At 42.1% G+C, this 22,598-nt stretch overlaps 1 protein-coding gene across 5 annotated transcripts in view; it reads left to right on the top strand.

Annotated features, from left to right (window-relative positions):
* Window positions 1-22,140, top strand: part of mcamb (melanoma cell adhesion molecule b) — a 35,084-nt gene extending 12,944 nt beyond the window's left edge. The window contains exons 2-17 of one of the 5 annotated variants that reach the window (XM_035385416.1): window positions 10,760-10,884; window positions 11,232-11,493; window positions 11,720-11,790; window positions 11,881-11,968; window positions 12,322-12,504; window positions 12,893-13,020; window positions 13,430-13,571; window positions 13,661-13,773; window positions 14,023-14,164; window positions 14,334-14,461; window positions 14,675-14,816; window positions 15,442-15,462; window positions 16,861-16,896; window positions 18,037-18,163; window positions 18,584-18,698; window positions 19,176-22,140. In XM_035385416.1, the coding sequence (XP_035241307.1) occupies window positions 10,760-10,884; window positions 11,232-11,493; window positions 11,720-11,790; window positions 11,881-11,968; window positions 12,322-12,504; window positions 12,893-13,020; window positions 13,430-13,571; window positions 13,661-13,773; window positions 14,023-14,164; window positions 14,334-14,461; window positions 14,675-14,816; window positions 15,442-15,462; window positions 16,861-16,896; window positions 18,037-18,163; window positions 18,584-18,698; window positions 19,176-19,205 (1,853 nt within the window). In that variant the 3' untranslated portion in view covers window positions 19,206-22,140. Of the gene's footprint in view, window positions 1-10,759; window positions 10,885-11,231; window positions 11,494-11,719; window positions 11,791-11,880; window positions 11,969-12,321; window positions 12,505-12,892; window positions 13,021-13,429; window positions 13,572-13,660; window positions 13,774-14,022; window positions 14,165-14,333; window positions 14,462-14,674; window positions 14,817-15,441; window positions 15,463-16,857; window positions 16,897-18,036; window positions 18,164-18,583; window positions 18,699-19,170 lie in introns of all 5 variants that reach the window. The other 4 variants (XM_035385415.1, XM_035385414.1, XM_035385418.1 and 1 more) reach the window with 4 other exon arrangements.
* The last annotated feature ends 458 nt before the right edge of the window (window positions 22,141-22,598 follow it).

Here is a 22,598-nt window from a genome sequence, read left to right as displayed (position 1 = left end):
CTGTTGCTGCTGCTGATGATGTTCATAGAGCAGTGTATTGAGTCTGTTTGGAGGGTACTCTGTGAGTGATCAATGTAAATGTGATGGATATGTATACATGTAAGTGTATATATAGTACATAGAATGGGGTAATGCTAGTGTGTAGTATAAAGAATGGGGTAATAATACAGAAGAAAACCCTTAAGTGTTTTACCTGACTTTGCTGCCGGACCTTTTTAGTGTATCTCTCAAAGAATCTGCAAAGTGCTACATGTTATTGCATGCCTGCTGGTGATGCTTACAAATAGCTGGAAGTGTACCAATTCCTAATTCTTATTAAAGTTCAATTAAAACCCCAAACCTTCCTGCATGAGGGCATCTTGGAAGGGATTATCTAATGAATCTCAGTCAATATCCACTTTGACAAAATATGCATTCACAATAATTGTAAACAGTATTACACATAAATTTATATCAATTGTTCTTGTAGCCGAAGAGTCAAAGTATTTTAACCCCCATCTCTACTGACCTAACCAATATAAATAAAAAATAAACAGCAGACTAGGCTCATTCTGAATTTATATACACTACACTACACTGCCCTGTCCAGTTAAATCCTTTACATGTTTTAAAAGATTCTCCTGCCATTATTAGCAAAGTATTTAAGAGCTGAAACAGAGAGAGAAATATTGCTCTTTGCTTTTCTGTGCCACCAAAGGAACTATAGGGATTAATGATGGCCAATTTATTACAACGTTGTCAGGCCCCATCTTACCAGTGATATTATTGTCTGCAGAACAGAGCTGGGTCCTATGTGGACACAGCAAGTCAGAGTGAGGCTTGCGACCCATAATCCAGCTCGTAAATCATCTGCTTCCATTTACACACGCTACCTCATCTTCCCACATTCAGTGTTTACTGTGGAAACACGTGGACTAAAAAATGAAAAGCATGTACTGAGGTACAGTCTTTATGTGGGCTACACTTTGTGTGTGTGCTCTCTATACCAATTCTGTCATCACAAAAGTCATTTTGCAGTGTGTACCTGTAGGCTTCTGGTCTGCCTCATTGATTAAAAAAAAAAAAATTGTGGTTAGCTGTCTATTTTTTCCTCAGCGAGACAAAGGAGATGATCGAATCAAAATAGCCAAAGTCATCATGCACTACAGGGAGCCAACGGGACTCAGTTATTGCCCTTTAAAGGGCTTTTTGGCAACAATAGCATCCATTTACATCTGTGAGCTGGAGCCGTGGAGGAAAGCGCTCGTAAGAGCACATGCTGAGATCCTGATCCTGTCAGAGAGAGTTCCTCTGGGAGGCTACTGTTTGTGTAAGAGTGGAGACTGCTGTGGATGCTGTTCTTGGGATGAAAATGGAAATGTTGATGCGATTGACAGTTTTATGGGGTAGATTTTTGTTAATGCTGTTATTCGTATAAGAAGTGAAATGATTGGGAGGTTTTTTGTGAAAAGCACATTCCTGACTCCATAGTTATTTGCTGGTTAAATAATTGATGTTGTTTCCTGAAGCACTGTAGCCCCCTGCTAATCCCGTGTGCATTAGGAGCCTTTCAACCTAATGTGACTCGGACAGCCCGCCTCCCCCCCCCTCCCCCCAGCCTCCTGCATCAGGTGCACTCAGCACCCCAGTAAAGTAGCACTTTATCCACGGCTGTGTGTCTGTATTCTGCCCCCACCCCCCTATGAAGCTGGTGTTTAGCTTGTCTTCAGTGGTGCACTTCCAGTATGCATTTCCTGTCTTGTTTTTATCCAGCTTTGTAGAGTATTGTATCTATATTGTGGAGTATTTATCTGTATTATGGAGTACAGTTTTAGCCTGTGGGCAATGGCTGCCATTTGAGCGATGGTGCTGTCTCAGTGACAATGTGGTGGGCCCTTATATTAGCCGATGTGGGTTCTAACAGGTTTTCGGGTTTGAAATGGAAAGTGAATTTGGGCCACAGGAGGGTTGGATGGACGCAGTAAATCCCTATCCATATTTGATGGTTGGCAGGTGTGCCCTGTGCCACCACCTGCAGTGTTGGAGGGGAGGATGCAGTGGACTCTTCTGCAGGACATGTACAAAACGCAAGGGGACCACCCATGTTTGCTTGAAACTTCACCCATCCAGGTTGTTTAATTCAGTGTGTTCAGGCACAGAACCCACAGACAATAGAACCAATTATTGGAGACTAATTTGCTGATGTGGAGAATTCAGGGATCTGGTTTGTTTTCCTCAAAGCCAATCAGTGCAACATGAGCATCTGTGCTATCAAGAGTATCTATACCATTAGGTTAATTAAAAATTGCATTATAGCTGTATCATTTTTCATTTTTATTTTGTTGTTTTTAGAATGGTGTTTCCCTATGACAGACAAAATCAAACTTAAATTTTCATCTGAAACCTTTGAGGCTGATTAATAAAGTTGATAAAGCTGATCTGAACGTCTTGAATTTTTTCTGATCTCCGTGCTATCGCCTTTTGTTTCAAGGATTGATCAAGACTAATGTCTTACTTTTCAGTTATGTTGCATTTTATGGAACATTCCTACATTTGTTGTCGCTGATCAAAACATATTGGCGAACAAGAATCCCTGTGTATGTCAAATAATATCAGTATAAATTTTCTCTTTCATATAAACAGTGAATACAAAAATCTGAATATCTCTTGGCTGCTTGTGTAAAAATATTCTGTATTCAATATAATGGTACAATTGAGAAGAGGTCATACATGTATATCTAATGAAGATTATTTAAAAGTGGAAGGCAGCCATTATTACGCAGATTTGGCATAGTGTTAAATGATATAAAATGCTGTTTTGATGTAGCATTTTGGTGTAGCATCAGCACACTGCACACTTTTGTCACTCCACTATAAAGCACGTTGTCTCCTTTTACTTTCCACTACAATGTAATATTCTTGTTAGCTTTGCCCCACTCATACATACATATGTGTACACACACTCCGAAGCGCTCACACTCTTTACCATGTCTCAGTGTCCATCAGCATTGATCCGTTCTAGACTGTGCATTTGCTGCCAGGAAGTCTGGCAAGGGAGTGTCTGTTGAGACTGTTTGACTATTAAGAATAATTTTGTAACTTGAGAAATGACAATATAACATGCACTACATGTATGAATCATTTTTATTCAAGAAAGTAATTCCTCCCAAACATAGTCTACCAGTGCCCATAATTTTACAGGAGGAACACAAATACAAAGACATCCTTTCATGAAAAAGGTGATCAACTCATACGTCGGTGATGGAAGTGGGAAATTCTTTCTCACACGTCATTCCAGAATATCTCATAACTGCTCATTTGGGTTCAAATGTGGTAACAGGAAGGCAAGATATTAACAGTGTCATGTTCCTTAAACCGTTGGGTGAAGACTCTGTGCCTTTTATTGTGTACTACCTCTATTTTTTTGTTAGAAGCTGTAAATCTGAGCAATCAGATGTGTGTCTGCTATGTGAGAGAGTTACTCTTTCTGTTTCCAAGGAGCAACAGAAAAGCTGCGAGCCATTCCGATTTTATCTCACTGGTGAAAGTGGTGGCTTCCAAATATTGCGCATGATGCTATCCATGGAGCTGGAGCCACCACGGCCAGGACTCGCTCCCAGAAATTCCACATTCCCAAAATAGACCCCATGTTCCCATAATAGATCCTGTGTGTCTGAAGGTAATTTATAGGTTACTTTCTTCAAAGTGGTATATTAAAGGGAAAATCCCCGATTTTTATCTATCTCGACTGTTGTTGTTATTCTTTTCCTGAATGTAAAATGCCCCCTCCAGAGACATTTTCTTTAGAAACGTGGGAAATAAATCAGGGGTAAAACTAGCGCTCTGGGAGCAGGAATAGAGGGACATCTCACTGAGGGTGCATGGCCATGTCTCCATTTGTTGTCATTGCGTTTGCTTTTTTAAAAAAACGGCTCGTGTGAGAACTGCGCATGGGAAACTGACTTCATGCCAAGAGCCATTTATTGTAAACTATGACCCACTGAACCGAGCTTAAGAAAGCTGAAATCCAGAATTAAACTAGCAGATATATATCTCACTATAATTATGTGCACTGCAGACACTAATTACAGAAGCTCTGCAGAACTCTAAACTGTGTTTTTTATCTCAGGAGCGGAACTGTGCCTTGTTTGTATTTTGCTAAGGTTTTTAACTGTTCAGCACCCTGGAACACATGGAACACTGCCATATAAAAATAAAATTGATTGATTGATTATGTTGTGGAACGCCACATTGCAGATATTAAACACAGACACTGCAGTTTTGAACTCTGCACTACAGGTGCTTAGCATAGATCACCAGAATGCTTTGGATGGTCGAGCTGCAGTGAGTTCACAGATAAGTTCATGCAAAGCAGGGGTCTCATTTATAAAGTGGTCTTATGATCAAATTGTATCTTAAATTGTGGCTCACACAGAAAACTCTAAGTCATTAAAAAATCTCAGTCTGACGTGGGTATGACTGTATCTCTACATAAAGTTTATACTAGATGTAAGTTAATTAATCCTCAGAGTGGGCTTTGTGCTGTACGAATGCAATTTAATCGATAAAAAATTTTAGGCATGATGAGTGCAAGAAATGTTGAAATGTAACCTTTTTTAGAGGCAAATGACTGTCATTGGCCACATTCACATGACAGGGTAGGCTAATCGTAAAACAGGTTCACAAGTTCAAATTGAAGGTCACTTCAGATTTATATATCATGCGTGCAGAAGACACAGATACGGCACTTTAAACCAACGTAAGCAACTTTCTTTTCGTCCCAGTTATTTTTATAAATCAAACGTAAGCACAGCTTGGGAAATGACCTTAAGACTACATTAATGGTTAAATCCAGAAACATTTTTAAAAATGAGGCGCCAGGTGTCTGAGCCTCACAGACAGCAGTGAGGCAGCATAGAAGCAGCAGACGGATTTTTTTCTTGTGGCCCAAGACTCCAAAGTGACCTTCACATCACCTGACGGATAGCCAGATGACGGACGCCTGTGCGACGGCATGGCAGGTCAGCCTGGGAAGAGGATCAGGTTGTATCGGACGCAGACATTTCAGAGAGTTTGGCGAGGGCCCAGCTGTCTCTGTCCATCGTGGCTCACCTCTTAAACGTCGTCTGTGACCTCATCTGAATCCCAAGCTCTCAGCTTTGCGCTCTCCACACAGCTGGAGGGACCAGGACCCCCCTCACGCTCTGCCTTAGCCTGTCAGAAGCTGCTGTCCCCAGAAGTGACTCTGGAACATTAATCACGGCACAAAGGGTAGACTCGACCACCTGCAAAAAAACAACTGACCTTGTGAAAAGCACCAGAGGCTCACTCACATATATTTCAATGTCAATGTCTTTGACCATGACAAGTTATTCTTATTTAACTATACATTTTAAATGAGAAAAAAAAGAAAATTTATGTTTTTTTTTTTTGGCAAACAGAGATATTGCATTACAGCGCAACTCCTGAATTATGGTGGAAAGAGTTGTAAGAGCTGGTTGAGACTCTGAAGGGGGTGGGGGAACATGGAGGTGGACATTCACAGATAATGGGTATAGGGCAGGGAAGGGGGCATTCACTGATCTCACTGTTTAGCCAGTCTGGCACAGCCTTCCAGCACCAAAACCAAAATACAAAATACCTTGAGCAGAGCACTGTGTAATAGATTAAAAATGGTACCTGCCCTAATCACATATGCCCCCAAGCGCACATGCCCCTATACACACATGCATGCAAATGTGCAAACTTACATAGATGTTTACATTGGCTAATTAAATACAGTCTAGCTCAATTTGACTTTGTAGTTTCTCTTAAGAGGACTGAGTGATTCCAGGTATTGGAGATGTGTGTTTTTTGTTTCTTCGTTTGATGCAGCAGTGTGCAGATGAACCATTAAAGCACCTAAACTGAAGACCAGACCTGTACAATTCTGACTGGGCCACAAAGCTTTAATGGTCACTGTAGAGCAGGTTACATGAAGACCTTTCTGTTAATAAACATGCATGCATTTCCTTCGGGGAAATTCAACATAGATATTTAAATATTAATGGGGGATCGTAATACATTATTGAACTTGTTGGGAAATAGATAATTTGAAAAATCATTTAAAAAATTGCTTACCTGGGAGTGTACTTTATGCACAAGATCCCAGAATGACTCACATTGCAGTGACTAATCTGAGGGAGGAAGAGTGATTTGAGGAATTGTTCTGGTTTTAACACTTGTTCTGGGAATTATCACACAATATCCTTCAACTCCAGTTCAGCCAGTTATGGATAACAAACGGTCTGGAAAAAAAAAGACCAACATCGGTCTTCAGCGATTAGTTCCTTGAGACTTTGCATTGATTGTTACAGCTTTTCTGTTATACCACCACCAGAAGTTTAAATGACTTGCCCTCACCTCACCCTGACCCTAATTACACTCTAGGGTCTGCCATCATTTGTACTAAAGAGCATCTAGAATTTCTACCTACATCAGTGCAGGGCAGTATGTGCCATTAGGGTAGATCAGCACACTCCCTGTGAAGGATCAGTGCTTCCTATTAAACCTGCTGATTCTGGTTCAGCTTCACTTCCTCTCATATAAGTCTTGGGATCAGGTTAGAAATTGGTTTTTCGGATTCAAGGTCAGCCACTGGGAGAAGGAAAAGGGATGTGATGAGGGAGAGCTGTCCGTGCTACTTTTAACCTTGAACATGGCCAGGCCATGGTCTGAGCCAGAACACATTCCCAGAGGTGCAAGGTCCAGGGGCCAGAAGTAAAGGTCCTGTCGTGTGTTTCTGCCAGCCATGAACCCAACCAGCCAATTTCATTAATTATTTCTGCCTCCTGAAAAATTGTGCTAATCAGCAAGTCCACTTGATTGGGACAAAATACAGGGGAAGACTTTTATTTTCTGGATTTTACAACACAGCACATTCCACACTTAGCGAATATGTGTTCCTCACTTATCTAAAATTTGTTCTACATTGAGCTGCAGGAACAGGCCTGTGGGCTTTTGTTATGTTGACTGACTCTGAGCAAAGAGGCAGCAGCAGGGGATGTTATGTATCTACCTTCTGTTTTCTCAGTGTGAACACAAGCTAATGTCTAAACCTCTAACGGTAATTAGAGCGCACTGTGGCAAGACTGAGCATTCACTGCTTAGACTAGTAGGAGTAAGCAACTGACTGCAAGATGGGCAGGAGAAAACAGGCTCTTTTTTACCCTTTTTATACCCCTAACACATAAGGGGCATAAACCATGTTTATATGTGAAAAAATAAAATGAAACCAGGTTTTCATGCGGTAGATATTTATAATTCTGAACTGACATTCTCAATTCTTATATGTCTTATTTTATTTAAAGAAACCATATAGGCAAAAGACAAAAAGAAAATAGTGCAAATGATGAACAACAAACAGAAACACAAAGCAAGAACCAAATTTACCTTGGCTTACTCACTGATTATGAAATTCATCTCTCAAAAATGTATCAAAAAATTCTACCATCTACTATCATTTTGACCCAAACTGCACATAATGGGCCAAACCAAAAGAGTAGAAGTTGGCACAGAATCACAGCCCTGGGTAGTACAAAGGACCTTTCTGTCACTGCTCACAGCTAAAAAGAACAGCCAAAAACCGAAAAATCCCATTAAGAAGTGCCAGAAAAAGAATTGCCAAGTAATGAGGAGAAAAATGACTACAGATCTGGCAGACTTCCACTAGTGCCCATCTTCCATGGGGGATACTCTTGTCATTAAGATTATAAACCGCCCAAAAGTGTGGTGAAATGAAGTGTGAAAGCAAAATTTTAAAGATAATTTGAGATAATTACTTTATTAATTTAAATTCTTAATTAATTAATATTTTTCTCTTTTTATGTTTTGTCAGTGGACCTCTGGTACAAATAATTAAGGCCAAGGTAGTCTGGGTGTTGATGCTAATTTGTGGTAACTGGGTGTGTTAAACTGGATTTACCCTGTAAACTATGTGTGCAGCTTGACAGTGGTGAAAGTTGCACTCCACAAGTCAATCTGCCATCAAGTCAAAACTTTATGGTAAGACCCCCCTGACGTGTCTCATAGCAGCGAGCCTGGTTTCTGCAACAGCGCAAAGACAGCAGTGGCTAACTGCAAAATGTAGTCCATTGTTTCTGGTGAGTAAGAAGGGGTGTTGGTGCCTGAGGTTTAGTGTTTTTATGGACACAGTGTGAGTGGATGTTCTCCCTCTTAACAGATTAATGGAGCATCCACATTCAAGCCTCATCTGGGCCCCCTGACAGCAGTAGTAATACAGCTTACCTGATTTTGAATGAGCCACAGTGGACAGTTATCATCGCAGAATTTGCTTGAGTAATGGTTCTGAATGTGGATCTCAGCGATGACCCCTCCACCCGTAAAGAGTGGGGGGCAGCTGATGTTTTCCATGGTGTGAGTCAGCAGCTCTAAAGTGCAGGAAGTGTCTATGCTGCGAAAAAAGAATCAGATTTCTGTAATGGGAAAGGATCCCTCGTGCCAAATTAGCCTGCAGCAGGGTGAGGACAGGCGGGGGAGAGAGGTGCTGTTTTTGTTTACTGCACTCATGAAATGCAAGGGGGCGGCACAGTGCATGGTTACCTTACAGCAAGACGGTCCTGGGTTCAAAATCCATCCTGGGCCTTTCTGTGTGGAGTTTGCATGTTCTCCCCGTGTCTCCGCGTGGGTTTCCTCTGCGAACTCCGGTCTCCTTCCACAGTTCAAAGAAGTGCAGGTAGGCTAATTGTAGACTAAATTGCCTGTAGGTATGAGTGTGTGAGTGAATGTTGAGTGAATGGTGTGTGTGCCCTGAGATAGATTGGTGGCTTATCCCTGCCTCTCCCCAATGCACACTGGGATAGGTTCCAGTACCCCCCCCCCCCAGGATAAACAGGTATAGATAATGAATGGATGGAAGAAATGTAAGGATCAGTCATAGAGAGCTCTGTACTGCATGCAGTTTAGTAAAGGGTGGACTATGTATAAAACGGGCGGGAGTTCCTACATGGGTCACCCGATATGCGTGTGAATAACTGCAACTAAATGCTGATAGTCTGCACTTTAACCTCACTGTTTTGTTTCTAATCCAGTGTGCTGGAGTACAGAGCCAAAACAACCAAAATGTGCCCCTGTGCAATATATAGTTTAATAGCGCTATTTGGCATTCTTATTTAGGATCTTTAAGATCTTTAGGATTAATATGAAAGATGCAATCTGCATTCATTTGGATTAATACATGTATTCAGAGTAAATGAGAAATGAGAAATGAGAAATCATTGAGTCATGAATGAGAAATCATCCTTATTCCACAATCACAATAAAATAAATAAAAGAAAATGTGTTTGAGGATATTTATGATGAACAATTAATGAACATTTCTCCAAAAACAGCAAGATACACATACATAAAGTCTATATAGATTTCCTTCCAAGAAATGGAAAAAAAAAAAAAAAAACAAGAATTTGAAATCGGCCAGTTTTTGTTCCAAAGGATGTTTTTCAACAACCACCGTGAAATCAGCGAATGAAAATGTGTTGGAAGACATTTACGATGAAAGTCTGTTTCGGCAGAAAAACCACAAACGCACGAGACTATAGTGTCAAAAAGAAACATTTTAAATATGCAATTTTCTCATTCAGATAGATGGGAATTCAACATCCACAGTGAATAAAAATGTATTTCAAGACATTTATGACAAAAAAAAAGCAAAATAAGTAAAACATTTTTGGTAGTTGGTAAAACTATTTGGTCTTTTATCCAAAGAGTTCAAAAATATAAGAAATTTAAATGTGCAATTTTTTTATTCAGATGGACAGGTAGTGATGTTTATTCAATAATCAGAGTGACATAAATGCAAATATATAATGCTATAGTGTTACATCCCACTAGTGAAAAAGATTTTCCTAAATCAAAGACTAATTCTTGCCCTAGCTCTTTCCCATGGTCCTAAACACAAGCCTAATCTTGCCCCACCCTAACAGTTACCATTTTCCTAACTCTAATCTTAACAGTAGCCCTACCTACCCTTAGTGTGAACCATAAAACCTCATTCTAGCCCTAAAAACAACAAAATAAGTCTTATGTAGAAAAAGTGAAGAAATGTGGTATTGAAATATGCCATTTTTTCCATTTAGAAGGATGGGAAATCATGTTTACCAACCAAGGTGAAATAAGTGCATGGAAACCTGTGTGAAGATATGAGGAAAAGTCAGAAAATAAATAAGACTATAGTCTTGCATCCAGAATGGGAATGACAAAACAATTATCTTATCCTCTCAAATCATTGATGACATTTTCTGACATTGCTGTTTTACTACTGAAACCATTTCCCCCATGCCTTCAACCGGCTTTTCATGCAACATTGCTACCGTGATTGAGTGATGATTTGCATTTTCAAAAAAATTTATGTTTGGGAGTATACAGCCAAAGCAACAAAAATCATATCACTGTCCCAAGACGTACAGACTGCACAGTGTATGCATTTTTTACCAGCCCTATTGGAGTTTTTTTCATCATGCTGAATTCTCACAGCTGATTGGGTTTTTTTGTGTTCTCACAGCTGATTGGGTTTCTCTGCGTTCTCACAGCTGATTGGGTTTCTCTGTGTTCTCACAGCTGATTGGGTTTCTCTACCTTCTCACAGCTGATTGGGTTTCTCTGTGTTCTCACAGCTGATTGGGTTTCTCTGCGTTCTCACAGCTGATTGGGTTTCTCTGCGTTCTCACAGCTGATTTGGTTTCTCTGTGTTCTCACAGCTGATTGGGTTTCTCTGTGTTTCCAGTGTGGGCTCACGTTGACATGGTCATGAAGGACAGGGTGGAGGTGAAAAGCGGGAGCAGAGCAGAGATCCCTTGCCGCTGTGTTGTTACCGGTCAGCCCGATGTGGTGATAGTGCAGTTGTTTGTGGTGAGTATGAGCTGTTCACTTTCCATTTTGCTCTGCTTCAGGATCATTAGTGAGGGGAATTAGCTGTCTTCCCACCTTTTACATCAATATGTCTATTTATAGCTCCTCTACAATTCCTGTACATTGGTAATTAGGACTATCAAATTATTAGTTAATAAAATCCTTATCATGGCATAGTATTGCTATTTAGCTTCATTTGACAGAAATGCAAGCTCAGATTTAAGGTTTTGCTGTAGGGTTGTGTGTCAGACTGCATACGGACTCTTGTCTTTGAATAATCAATGCATGAGATTAAAGCTGTGCTGCATGGCTAGCCCCTGTCCGCCTATGTGACCTCTGACCTTCAGGTAACAAAAAAAAGTGGCAGCAGGCAGCGGATCTACTACAGCGACGGCTCAGCCGAGACCATGGATAGCAGCACACATTTTGAGGGCCGGATCAGCGTCAAACGGTCCAGGACCGGCGAAGCCGCGAGCGGCTCAGCTCACATCGAGGACATCTTGCTGGTTGTGGACGACGTGCGACTGGACGATCAAGGGGAATACATCTGCCAGGTCAACGCCATGTCCGCTGGCAACAAGGAGGGCACATCCCAGCTGATGGTTTTTGGTACGCCCCCCCCCCCCCCCGGCTCTCGTGGATTTCCGTGTTTATACTTACGTTTATCGTAACGTCCTGGCTGTGCTGCAAGGTGCTTGAGGTCTGGAGCTCAGCACTGAGCAGGAGCAGGAGATTGACCAATGGGAGCGAATACAGGCTTTGTTCCTGAGAACAGCAGGGAGATCATTCCTCTGGCCCTTCCTTCATAATGTTGGTTTTCTTCCTCCTTTTGCAGTGTCTCCAGAGACTGTAGTCATTCAGGGTGAAACCTCTGTCAACTCTGTCACCAATAAACTGCCCTCTAAGGTAACATTGCTTCTGTTAGTTTGATATTGCTTCTAATAGCTCACGTGATCTCATCTCAGTTTATTTCCTTACCCTCCCTCACTCGTTCAGATTGCTGAGTGTGAAGCCCGGAACAGCTACCCCAAACCCACCATCGTCTGGTACCGTGACCACACCCCTCTGCAGGATGACGAAGACTGTGAGTATTTGGAGGGAACAAGAAAAAAATAATTTAAAAAACCATTAATACTGTTCATTCAGCTTTTTGATCACAATTTTAGTAAGTAATATTTAGCAAAACAAATTTATTTAAAGTCATGTGAACAATGTGGAATATGTGTACGCCGACTCTAAATTTGTGGAGTGTTCAGTGCAGCTAGGCTTTTGCTGATTGCAGAGAATGCTTATGCTGTCAGGTTTCTGAAATCTGACCTCTGACATTTTATATTTTCATTTGGCAGGAACAGCATTCTGCTTATATTCGTTCTTATGCGTTCGTTTGTTTTCTCATCTCAGACCGGGTTGTAATTTATTCCCTGATTTATTCTCTAGTGGTCATCATAAGGCATCGTGAGACACAGGAATCCAGTGGTCTTTTCACCGTGCAGAGTGACCTGCAGCTAAAGGTGGTCAAAGAGGACAAGGATGCCTCCTTCTACTGCGAGGTCAATTACTTTGTTCCTGGTGGTAGGCAGAACATGAAGGAGTCGGAGCGCATCAACATCACTGTGCACTGTGAGTGTCTCAGAGCCCCAAGGCTCTGCATGTGAGCCCATACCTGGCCAAACACACTCAACACACTGACGGTATGGCATGGGTTCTGTGGAGATTCCACCTACTAGCATGTAGTGGGTTCAATGACCAATCAATTGCCTTTGGTATACGCTTATTGTATGTCGCTTTGGATAAAAGTGTCTGCCAATTAAATGTAATGTAATGGTTCAGTCCACCCGTCACTCACACAGATTGGACTCTACAGTGAGTTTCCTTATTTTATAATCTTAAGATTATTGTTTTTTTTAAGATTAATGATGAGTTTCCCTACCTCCATGGCCCCAGTTCCTTTGGTTATAGTGCAGTCTTACAGGAGGACTGAAGCCCAATGTGCTTGGCTGCTCCACAGATCCACCTTCAAGTGTGTCGCTTGTCCAGATCTCTCCAGAAGGCCTGGTGAAAGAGGGGGACACGGTGGAGATCCAGTGCCGCTCTGATGGGTATCCTCCTCCAGATATCACCTTCAGGCGAGAGGGCGTAAGGCACCTCCATTCCTCCAAACAATAATAATAAATAAATGGGACCAATGGCCATTAACTGTAGATGAACATTGAAGATGATGGAGGTATTGGCCAGTGAGAGCTGTGGCACTATACTAAATAATGCAGGTGTCTCTGTGTGGTCCTGTGCTGTCCTTTGCCATTCGGTGTTGCCCTGTGTTTGTGGCCCTGTGCCATTTTGTGTTGCCCTGTGTTCCCCTGTGTGGCTCTGTACCACTTGGTGTGGCCCTGTGTTCCTCTGTGTGGCCCTGTACCATTTGATGTTGGCCTGTGTCTCCCTGTGTGGCCCTGTGTCACTTGGCATTGCCCTGTGTTGCTCTGTGTGGCCCTGTATGATTCTGTGTTGTCCTCTGTTTCTCTGTCTTGCCCTATCTTGCCCACTGCAGAAAGAGGAAGATTTAACCTCGGATCTGGGCCTGCTGGCCTTACACGACGTGACTCGGGCAGACAGTGGCACATATCACTGTCACTCCCTGGATTATGCCAGTTTTGTGGAGGCGGAGGGAAAAATTGATCTCCAAGTACAACGTGAGTGAGACTCCTGTGACTCCACTGACCTCCGACCCCATGCAGGGAATCCACAAGGGGCTTCTCACATTGGCTCTGTGTTTCCTCAGACCTCGATCACGCTGTGATGTACCCCAAAGACATGGTTGTGGAACAAGGTGAGAACATGACGGCCACTTGCAATGCCCAATCCTCCCTGCCTACCGAGACTGTGTGGTACAAGGTAAGGTACACCCCCCTTTCACTCTCTGTGTTCTTTGGCTATAAGCAAGGTCATATTGGTGCTGTAAAATATGCAAAACTATACTTTACAAAGTTCTGTATAGCATGTCTATACTTAATGTACTAATCTTAGTTTGTGCTTTACCTTTCAAAAATTAATATGTTACTGATCTGAACAATGTTATTTATGAGGTTCATACTGTTGCATCATGCAGTGTTCTGACCTTTAAACCTGTTGTGCCTACCCCAGGATGGCGTTCAGGTGGGCGAGGGGCACACGCTGGACCTGCAGAATGCCACGTTCGACAGTGCCGGGGAGTACATCTGCGAGATCTCAGTGCCTTCTTTACCTGGCCTGCAGGTCACTGGTTCCACCCTCATAATAGTACAGGGTGAGTCCCTACAGCTTCCTGTCACACACCCCACAACTGCATTTTACAGCTATACCCCAACTGAGGAAAAGAGCACCGTTACATTAAATGGAGGAATACGTCCCTCTGTGTGGAAGGGCCATGGGGATAGCATTAGATCTGGCTAATGCAGTCCCTTTGCATTATCCAGGAGCCCCAGAGATCAGAGACCCCGAAGCCACAGTCATGGAGGAGAGGGTGAAGAAGTCTGTGAACCTGAGTTGTGAGGCATGGGGGTACCCCAAACCCACCATCACCTGGAAGAAAACTGGTGGCCAGGTACCCCAACTTCACATGGAGAGACAGTTGTGTTTCTGTCTGACCCACGGAGCCATATCTGTCCTCCATGTGTGTCTGTCCAGGACTGCAGAGCAGTTCATCCACAAAGTGCAAATATATGTGTATATATATATATATATATATATATATATATATATACTCAAGGCTTTAAAGATAATGATATAATAATGGAACCCTCTCTGTGTCCATCAGAACTGGCAGGAGGTGTCAAACAAAGAAACTCCAAATGGTGCCCAGAGTGTGGTGACCTTCACAGTAACCTCTGACCTCACAGCTGCCTGCAATGCAACCAATGACATCGGCACAGACACTAAATTATTCAACATCAGAGCCAGTGAGTCATCTCCTTTGGTTCTCCCTCTGCTTCGTACAGACACCACACTGGTTCCCACACTGGTGACTCATTACAAAGAAGCGTTACTTTATTTTAATTACAAGCATTATATTACAACCTCAGTACAAAGTTCAATGCAGCCCAACTAAAGGGAATTGAGAGACACTTTTTAATGGGAAATTACTTCATACTACATGGCTCCGAGTATAAGTACCTACCAGCCATATTATTGGCTCTCTTTACTGGTCATTTAAAAATCAAGGCTTAATAACAGTTTTGCTCAAATCGCTATGAATACGGGATGTTTCCTATCTCTTGAAAATGTTAATATTTTCAAGTTATATACCAGTCACACAGAAAAAAGTAAACAGTCCCACCTTTGTGTACATTTGACATACTCATAGAAAAGTATCCTGCTAAATAAATTTTTTTTTTGTAGATAATGCAATGGCATTAAGCAGTGATGCAATCCTAAGCTAAAGGGCTAAACTGTGTCACTAAATGCTGAGCATGCCGCTGGTGAACATTAGAAACACAGCAAATCACAGTCAAATGGTAGTTAGCATTGCTTCAGAGTGACTCCAGAGTAACAATCCCATACTCCTCTCTCTGCTCTGTTTTACAGTTCCCCTGACCACCTCCAAAGGTAAGTTCTGTCTGTGGTGTAATCTGCTTATAGAGTAATTGAAGTACTGGTTGTAATGCAATTGAGTTTCGGCTGTGATGTAATTGTACTTCTGGTTGTCTAATTGAAGTTCTGACTGTGCATGTGGCATCGACAACCCCCAAAAAAGCCTCTGCAGTACAGCCTTAGGTATATTCTGTTTAATAGGCTCCCCTTCAGGAAAAATTATTTGATCTAGTGGCTAAACTATGGAATCAGAATTTTTGTGAAAAGTGGTGGTAATTCAGCCAAAGGAAAATGCAAGTTCCGAGAAATCCAAAAGCATTTGTGTTACATAGAAATAGTATTTACATCAAATATCAGAAATCACATTATAAAATATTCTGATATAGAAACAGTACTTATGAGGAAAACGTAACTCCTGAAAGTTAATTATTAACACATCTACATAATTCAGTTTATAGATAAGAGATTTGTCGAAGACAAGGTTTGTTTGTCTGATGAAAGCTCTGGATTCTTACTTTTTTAATTGAATTGTTGTGGGAGCCCTCATAAATTCATTCTCTGACTATCTTTTAGTAAAAACTTGTCCTCATTTCATACTGCAAATCGAAGTTAACAAAGAAGTTGAAGAACAGCGCTTGGTAAAGAATTATTTTGCTACAGCCTGTGCCTTTGAACAGAAGGTGGTGTGCTCTGATTCAGTGGGGTGATAATGTTAAAAGCGCTCCTCCTTGTTAGTTAAAATCTCTCCTCCTCATTACCTCTGTTCTCACTGCACCATGTGTCAGAACAGTCTTTTTCCCTGGTGAAATTAGATGAACCAGGTGCTCCTGTTACCAAAAATAATGAAGTCATTTTTGAGAGGGGTCTTCCCAATTCAGGCCACTTCTATCGAGACTTACATTAAAAGTGAAGCATCATCTGGGGCATTCTCAGTGTGTTTCTATGGTGATGCATTACTGAAGTGTGTTTCCATGGTGAGCCAGTTGCTTCCTGTGGTGGGCCAGTTGCTTCCTGTGGTGAGCCTGTTGCTTCCTGTGGTGGGCCTGTTGCTTCCTGTGGTGGGCCTGTTGTTTCCTGTGGTGGGCCTGTTGCTTCCTGTGGTGGCCCAGTTGCTTCCTGTGGTGGGCCTGTTGCTTCCTGTGGTGAGCCAGTTGCTTCCTGTGGTGGGCCTGTTGCTTCCTGTGGTGGGCCTGTTGCTTCCTGTGGTGGGCCTGTTGCTTCCTGTGGTGGGCCTGTTGCTTCCTGTGGTGGGCCAGTTGCTTCCTGTGGTGGGCCTGTTGCTTCCTGTGGTGGGCCTGTTGCTTCCTGTGGTGGGCCAGTTGCTTCCTGTGGTGAGCCTGTTGTTCTCTGATCCCCTGAAAGCAAAGTTCTGTCCCCCGTAACCGTGTCACGTCTGATTTGTCCTCGTAGCAGTAACCAAATCACCATATCCGGAGAAGGTTAAAAAAGGTTTGTACTCTACCTCCGGGCCCTCCCCCACCTCCTTGCTCTCTTTCACCGCAAGCATGCCTGGACACGCCCACCTCAGCCTGCTTGCCCCGCCACTTCCTCCGCAGCATCCGTAAGCTGTAAATGCATCAGGGGAAACCCGTGTTTTCAGAAGGGAGAGGCCATGCAGAATGGGCCCACCGAGAACATGTCCATCAACTGCATCTCTCTCGCCCTCCGCGCTCCAAAACCTTTCCACTCACTCCATTGCTCAGTCTCACTCGCTAATCTCTGACAGCTACCCATGACTACACACGTGCACACTGCTAAAAATACCATTACAGGCACATCCAAACCAACAATGCAGGTGCAGGACAGAGGAACAACTACGACAAAGACAATGGAGTCTGTGGATGGCATTAGTAGCTCCAAAATAACCTAGAATTTAGTTTAAAATTCACCTCTACATGATCAACATTTCAACAACAGCTACGTGCTTGTTAGGATCCTGATGAAGATGCAGCATGACTCAAAACATTGATCATGTTGTGGGATATTTTAAAATAAATTATTGGTTGTTTGGGAGCCAATAATGTGGTGTGTGGACACTACTGCCTTGTACACACACACTGCCCACATACGCACAAAGGCTGATGTCTGCACTGTACACATACACATTCACCATTTGGGCTTTATCAGAAATTAGACACTGACCCCCTTGGCTTTACAAGAAACAATAATGGGTCTTATCAGAGATTAGACAGTCTGTGCTGAAGCTTCATACTCTTAATGTGCACAACCTGCATGGTCCAGACACTTTTGGCAGTACCAGCTCTACTGCCGGTGGGAGTTTTGCAGGTTGATGTGAATTCTCAGTTTCTAATTGATGAGATGCCAAACCACAGATTGCAAAGCTAGTGAGATGCTCATGTGAGGATTTTTCAGAAACATAAGAGACTCCTAAAAGGGCTCTCGTGATCTCCTGTTACACCTCATGCTCCAAGCTTTGCAGGAGTTAAGAGGACATCACCTTCTACCATTCGCCTCCCAGCATTTCTGTGCAGAGTGTCAGACAAATGTTATTTAACACCAGCTGTGGAAGGCTGTGTGTAGGTGGCATTTACCCTAATCTGTGGCTGCACCTCCCCCTTTCTCCATTAGAGGGCAGTGGCGTGATCATTGCAGTCATCATCATTTGCATCCTCCTGCTGGCCATCCTTGGCAGTGTGCTGTACTTCCTGTACAAGAAGGGAAAGCTCCCCTGTGGCCGCTCAGGGAAACAGAACATGTAAGTTATCATTCAGAAAGCAGAGCTATCTCCTTTTTAGGGAGTACCATCATGTAGGAGTCATAGAGAAAGTTCTCTCTCTCTGCGCCTCTTCAGTATCACTGCATCCGTGCCCTGGTACATCCTGCCGTTAAATTGTACTGACCGCCCATTTACGGTACTGAGGAGCAGTCATGAGGTTCATAGTCCTGAAAATCACATCATCATTTCAGTCTGCTGTTACATTGCATTCATTAGAGCTGTATGTATCTGCCCGTGAGATATATTAAATTGTGTAAACTAAACATATCTAAAGTATTTTCTGAAAGCAGGGATATGGTTCTCGTTTGATTTTGGAAAACTGGTGTCAATGAATGGTTGTGGACTAATTATGGTGGATCAGAATCTGGTGCTATGTTGAGCAAAATTGTGTCCCTACAGTAGTTCAGAGAAGTCCAGTAAAGATGACATCATTATGGAGATGAAGAGTGAAAAAAGTGAGGAAGCTGTGCTTCTACAGGGAGTCAATGGGGAGAAAAAGGCCCTTAATGACCAGGTAAGCACAGTCTCACAGAAGCACCCTATTAACCAGATGCATACTGTACACCTTTATAGAAGTCCCCTAACGACCAGGTCCATACACCCTCATGGGAGTCCCCTAACAGCCAGGTACATCCACCTTTACGAAAGCTCAAAGTTCACACACCCTCAATAATATATACATATTGAAACCACCACACCCTTACATATTTCATATTTCCAGATGCAATATATTGCAATATATTATAAACATGTTCAATAATGCAATATTAAATATTATATGTATTATTATATTAAATACATTGTCTTCCTCACTGACCCTGAAGAGTCTTTCATTTCTTGGTGTTCTTATTTTGCATTTGTCTCAGTAGTAAAATGTGAGCAGTAATGTAGAGTATGTTTCTCTGCAGAAAAGGCTGAGTAGTAATGGTGTTTATGTTTCTTTGGAGTAGAATGCGAGTTGTAACGTTGTTTGCGTTTCTCTGGAGTAAAGGGCGAGCAGTACATGGATGTGCAGAAGTGAGGAAGATGAGTGGAAGCTGATCCAGGTTCATTTGCCTAGTAGGATGAAGAACTTCCTGGGATACTCCCCATTGCCCATTGCTTTTGTATTTCTCTAGGGGTGTGGCAGTGCAGCTGCACACACAAACTCCCTGAATACTCCACTGCAGGACTCAAGCAACGTTAGACATCAAAGATTCTTTTTCATCATTTAACCCTGAATGCCATATCCGGCATTATATGGTAATGGTGGTCTGCCATTATCTGTAAATATTATATATTATTATATATTATATATATATTTACAGATAATAATTTACAGATATAGTATATATTTAGTTATTTAAAATAACCCAACAAAAAAACCCCTTTAAAAACACATGCTTTATCCATAGCCATTCTGAGTTTATGTATCTTTTCAGTTTTTTTTTCATGACGTATTAAACTCACCAGAGTGGTAGGTTTAGTTGGATGTGAGGAATGTGAGAGGTATGTGGCAGGTGTGCGTGAGATGCATGGGTGTGAGGTGTGTGACGGACATGTAAAAGGCGCGTGAGGCGCGTGTGAGGGCATGTGGCGTGTAAGCCTGCACTCCCACACGCTCCGCAAGTCTCTACACTGAAACCCAGAGAGCCCCGTCAGGCACCACACATCACAAACCAACAACCCTTACATTTTACACACAGTCCATTAAACTAGCATCTGGATGCGACAGAGCGTCTCTGGTGCATTGGAGGTCACAGAGATGACATGGGAAAGTTGAATGTTGTCGTGGTGTGAAAATGACCAGCATACTGTAGGACACTGGCTTTGCTTCGTAGTATCTCCATTGTGAATGAGCACAGTATATCTGTTTGCCTGTGATTAGAGGGGCTCTTTTTCATATGCAGACTGCATTCTGATTGACTGCAGACAGGCAATGAGTGGCCCAGCATGGGTCAGATGTTTGCTGTGGGTTTTAGGCTTTTGCTGCAATATTTACTTTGTTACTCACAAAGTCTTTTTCTAGAATAAACAAATTGTTAAGCAGGTTTGTTTTTTTGGAATCTCTTGTACCTACGATGACATTCATGCGGTATTCTTTCAGCTAACAAATCAAAATGATGTAAGTTCAGCAGCCATAAACATGGTGGCATCTCACTGCGCTTCTAAAGTAAAGGGACCCTTGAATGCAGACTGGTTTGGGTGTGGTAGTGGTGGTTCTGGCTGAATGCAGGTTTGGTTAGGTGTGGTAGTGATGGTTTTGGGTGACTCCAGGCTGGGTTGGGTGTGGTAGTGGTGGTTCTTGGTGACTACAGGTTGGGTTTGGTGTGATAGTGATGGTTTTGGGTGATTGCAGACTAGGTTGCGTGTGGTAGTGATGGTTTTGGGTGACTGCAGGCTGGGTTGGGTGTGGTAGAGGCGGTTCTTGGTGACTGCAGGTTGGGTTGGGTGTGATAGTGATGGTTTTGGGTGACTGCAGGCTCGGTTGGGTGTGGTAGTGGTGGGTGTGGGGGTATATTGTGGTGGGAGGAGTCATAGTTGTGGTTGGCGCAGTGGCTAGTTGGTGGTGGTCAGGTTTCACTGTCTAGTGCTGTGCAGTTTCTCTCCCATCTTTGAGGTCCCAGGATGTCACTGTCCATTACACTCCCAAGCAGATGGTCAGAGGACTGAATCCCATAACTCCACTGCATTGGGGAGCCAATCTAAACTCACATCAAGTGAGTGAATGAAGAACTCAAGTGTCCAGCTGTACAAAAGACCCACAAACACTGCAGCCCTCTAGCACCAGGGCCTGTGTGTGAAGCAGATCCAGCAAAATCCTCCAACACAGTATGCGAGATTTGTGCAGGGTATGTACAGAGAGTGAGCTCTGTGTGGAAGGGTCTGTGCCGTCTTCTCAAACAGTTTCAAAGTCCCGCTGAATTCAAGCAGCCAATGGAAAAATATTATCCTTCATAAACTACTGTCAAGGTCTCCCACTGTCTGTAAGTATCAGGGTAGATAATCACTGGATAACTGTGGATTCCAGTGTGAGGAGTGAGCTTTACCTTGCCTTTGTGAAATGGCCGTACTACGTAGAAAGCACAAGGCTTGGGGACTTTCGCTTTGTCCATTGTTTTTTTTTTCCCTCATGAAAAAGTGAGGCGCACTGAAATATGTTTGGGTTGTTTATATTAAGCCTGTTTTATGAACCTTGTTTGGTATTACTGCAGAGTGGTTCTCTTACTGCATGGTAGAAAATACCACCAAACATCACATGGCAAAAGTTCTCCTAAGAAAATATTTCTGACATTGTATATATTTAGAGTTCAATAAAACTGTAAATCGGTAACACAAATCAAGTCATTCAGTGGTTAAGCCTCTGACAACGTTTCATTTATGTTTGTTGCCAAACTGCTTTCAATCAACTGATTCATCTACAGTGAAAATACATCAGTTTAAAATTGAGAATCTGAAGTTGGTAGTATTAGAGATATTTGTATTCTTGCAGACCGAAGGGATCATTTGCACCATTTTTATGACCTTTTTTTTTTATTTTTTACAATTTGAAAAAGATCATTATTTTTGTATTACTTAGCGCGGTGTTGTGTGTAGCCCTCTCAGATCGGTTATTGGACATATTTGTGGCCTCATACATTTTTTATTTAGAAGAAAAATGGCAAATTACATATAAGCATCAGTGGGGAAAATTAAGGGAGTAAGGGAGTAAGAAATTCCTGTTGATTAAAAAAAAAAATGTAACTGCTAAAGCACACCAACCTCCTCCTACTGCCCATATTTAGTTGTTTTTCCCCGCTTTAGATCAGGTTTTGAAAATATGTACCTGTATATGTGGGAATGTTGTCTGAATTATTATTTCTAATGTTTTTGATTTAGTGTGTAAATTAAATACTTGTAAACCGATGCTTACATTTTGTTTTCACAATTCTTTTGGAAGTAAACTATGCCAAATAAAAATGACTATTCAACAGAAACCCTGTCTTTCTTTAAACCCATATTCATTTGTGTTTTAAATCATTTAATAGTTTTATTAATAAAAGAAGACTGCTATACATTTAGTAAGCCACTATATTCATTGGCAATTGGAACTATAGGAAAGACCCATTATTTTTGTTGTTCTGTATGTGCTTTCATGCAAGCAATGTATGGATGCATGGACAGAACCCTAATTTTTAAACTCTTGTTTTGGGTGGTATACACATGTATAAAATTGTAGATGACCGTTTTTGTTGTATTGGGAAGGGAATACTCTTCTAATACTTTTTTGGTCATAGTTGTCCTCAGTAGCTTTTCTTACCATACATTACAAAGCCTGTGACAGAGATAAGAAGAATGGAACAGCCACTTATGAGTCTGTCATCTCACTATACAGACATTTTTGTGATACAGCATTACCACAGTTATGTTTTTTGTTCTTTAAGACTGTATTTCA

The sequence above is a fragment of the Anguilla anguilla genome, chromosome 12, assembly GCF_013347855.1.
Source record: "Anguilla anguilla isolate fAngAng1 chromosome 12, fAngAng1.pri, whole genome shotgun sequence".
NCBI lineage: Eukaryota > Metazoa > Chordata > Actinopteri > Anguilliformes > Anguillidae > Anguilla > Anguilla anguilla.
The sequence above is the reverse complement of the archived record's forward strand: the minus strand, read 5'-3'. Positions and strand labels throughout refer to the sequence as shown.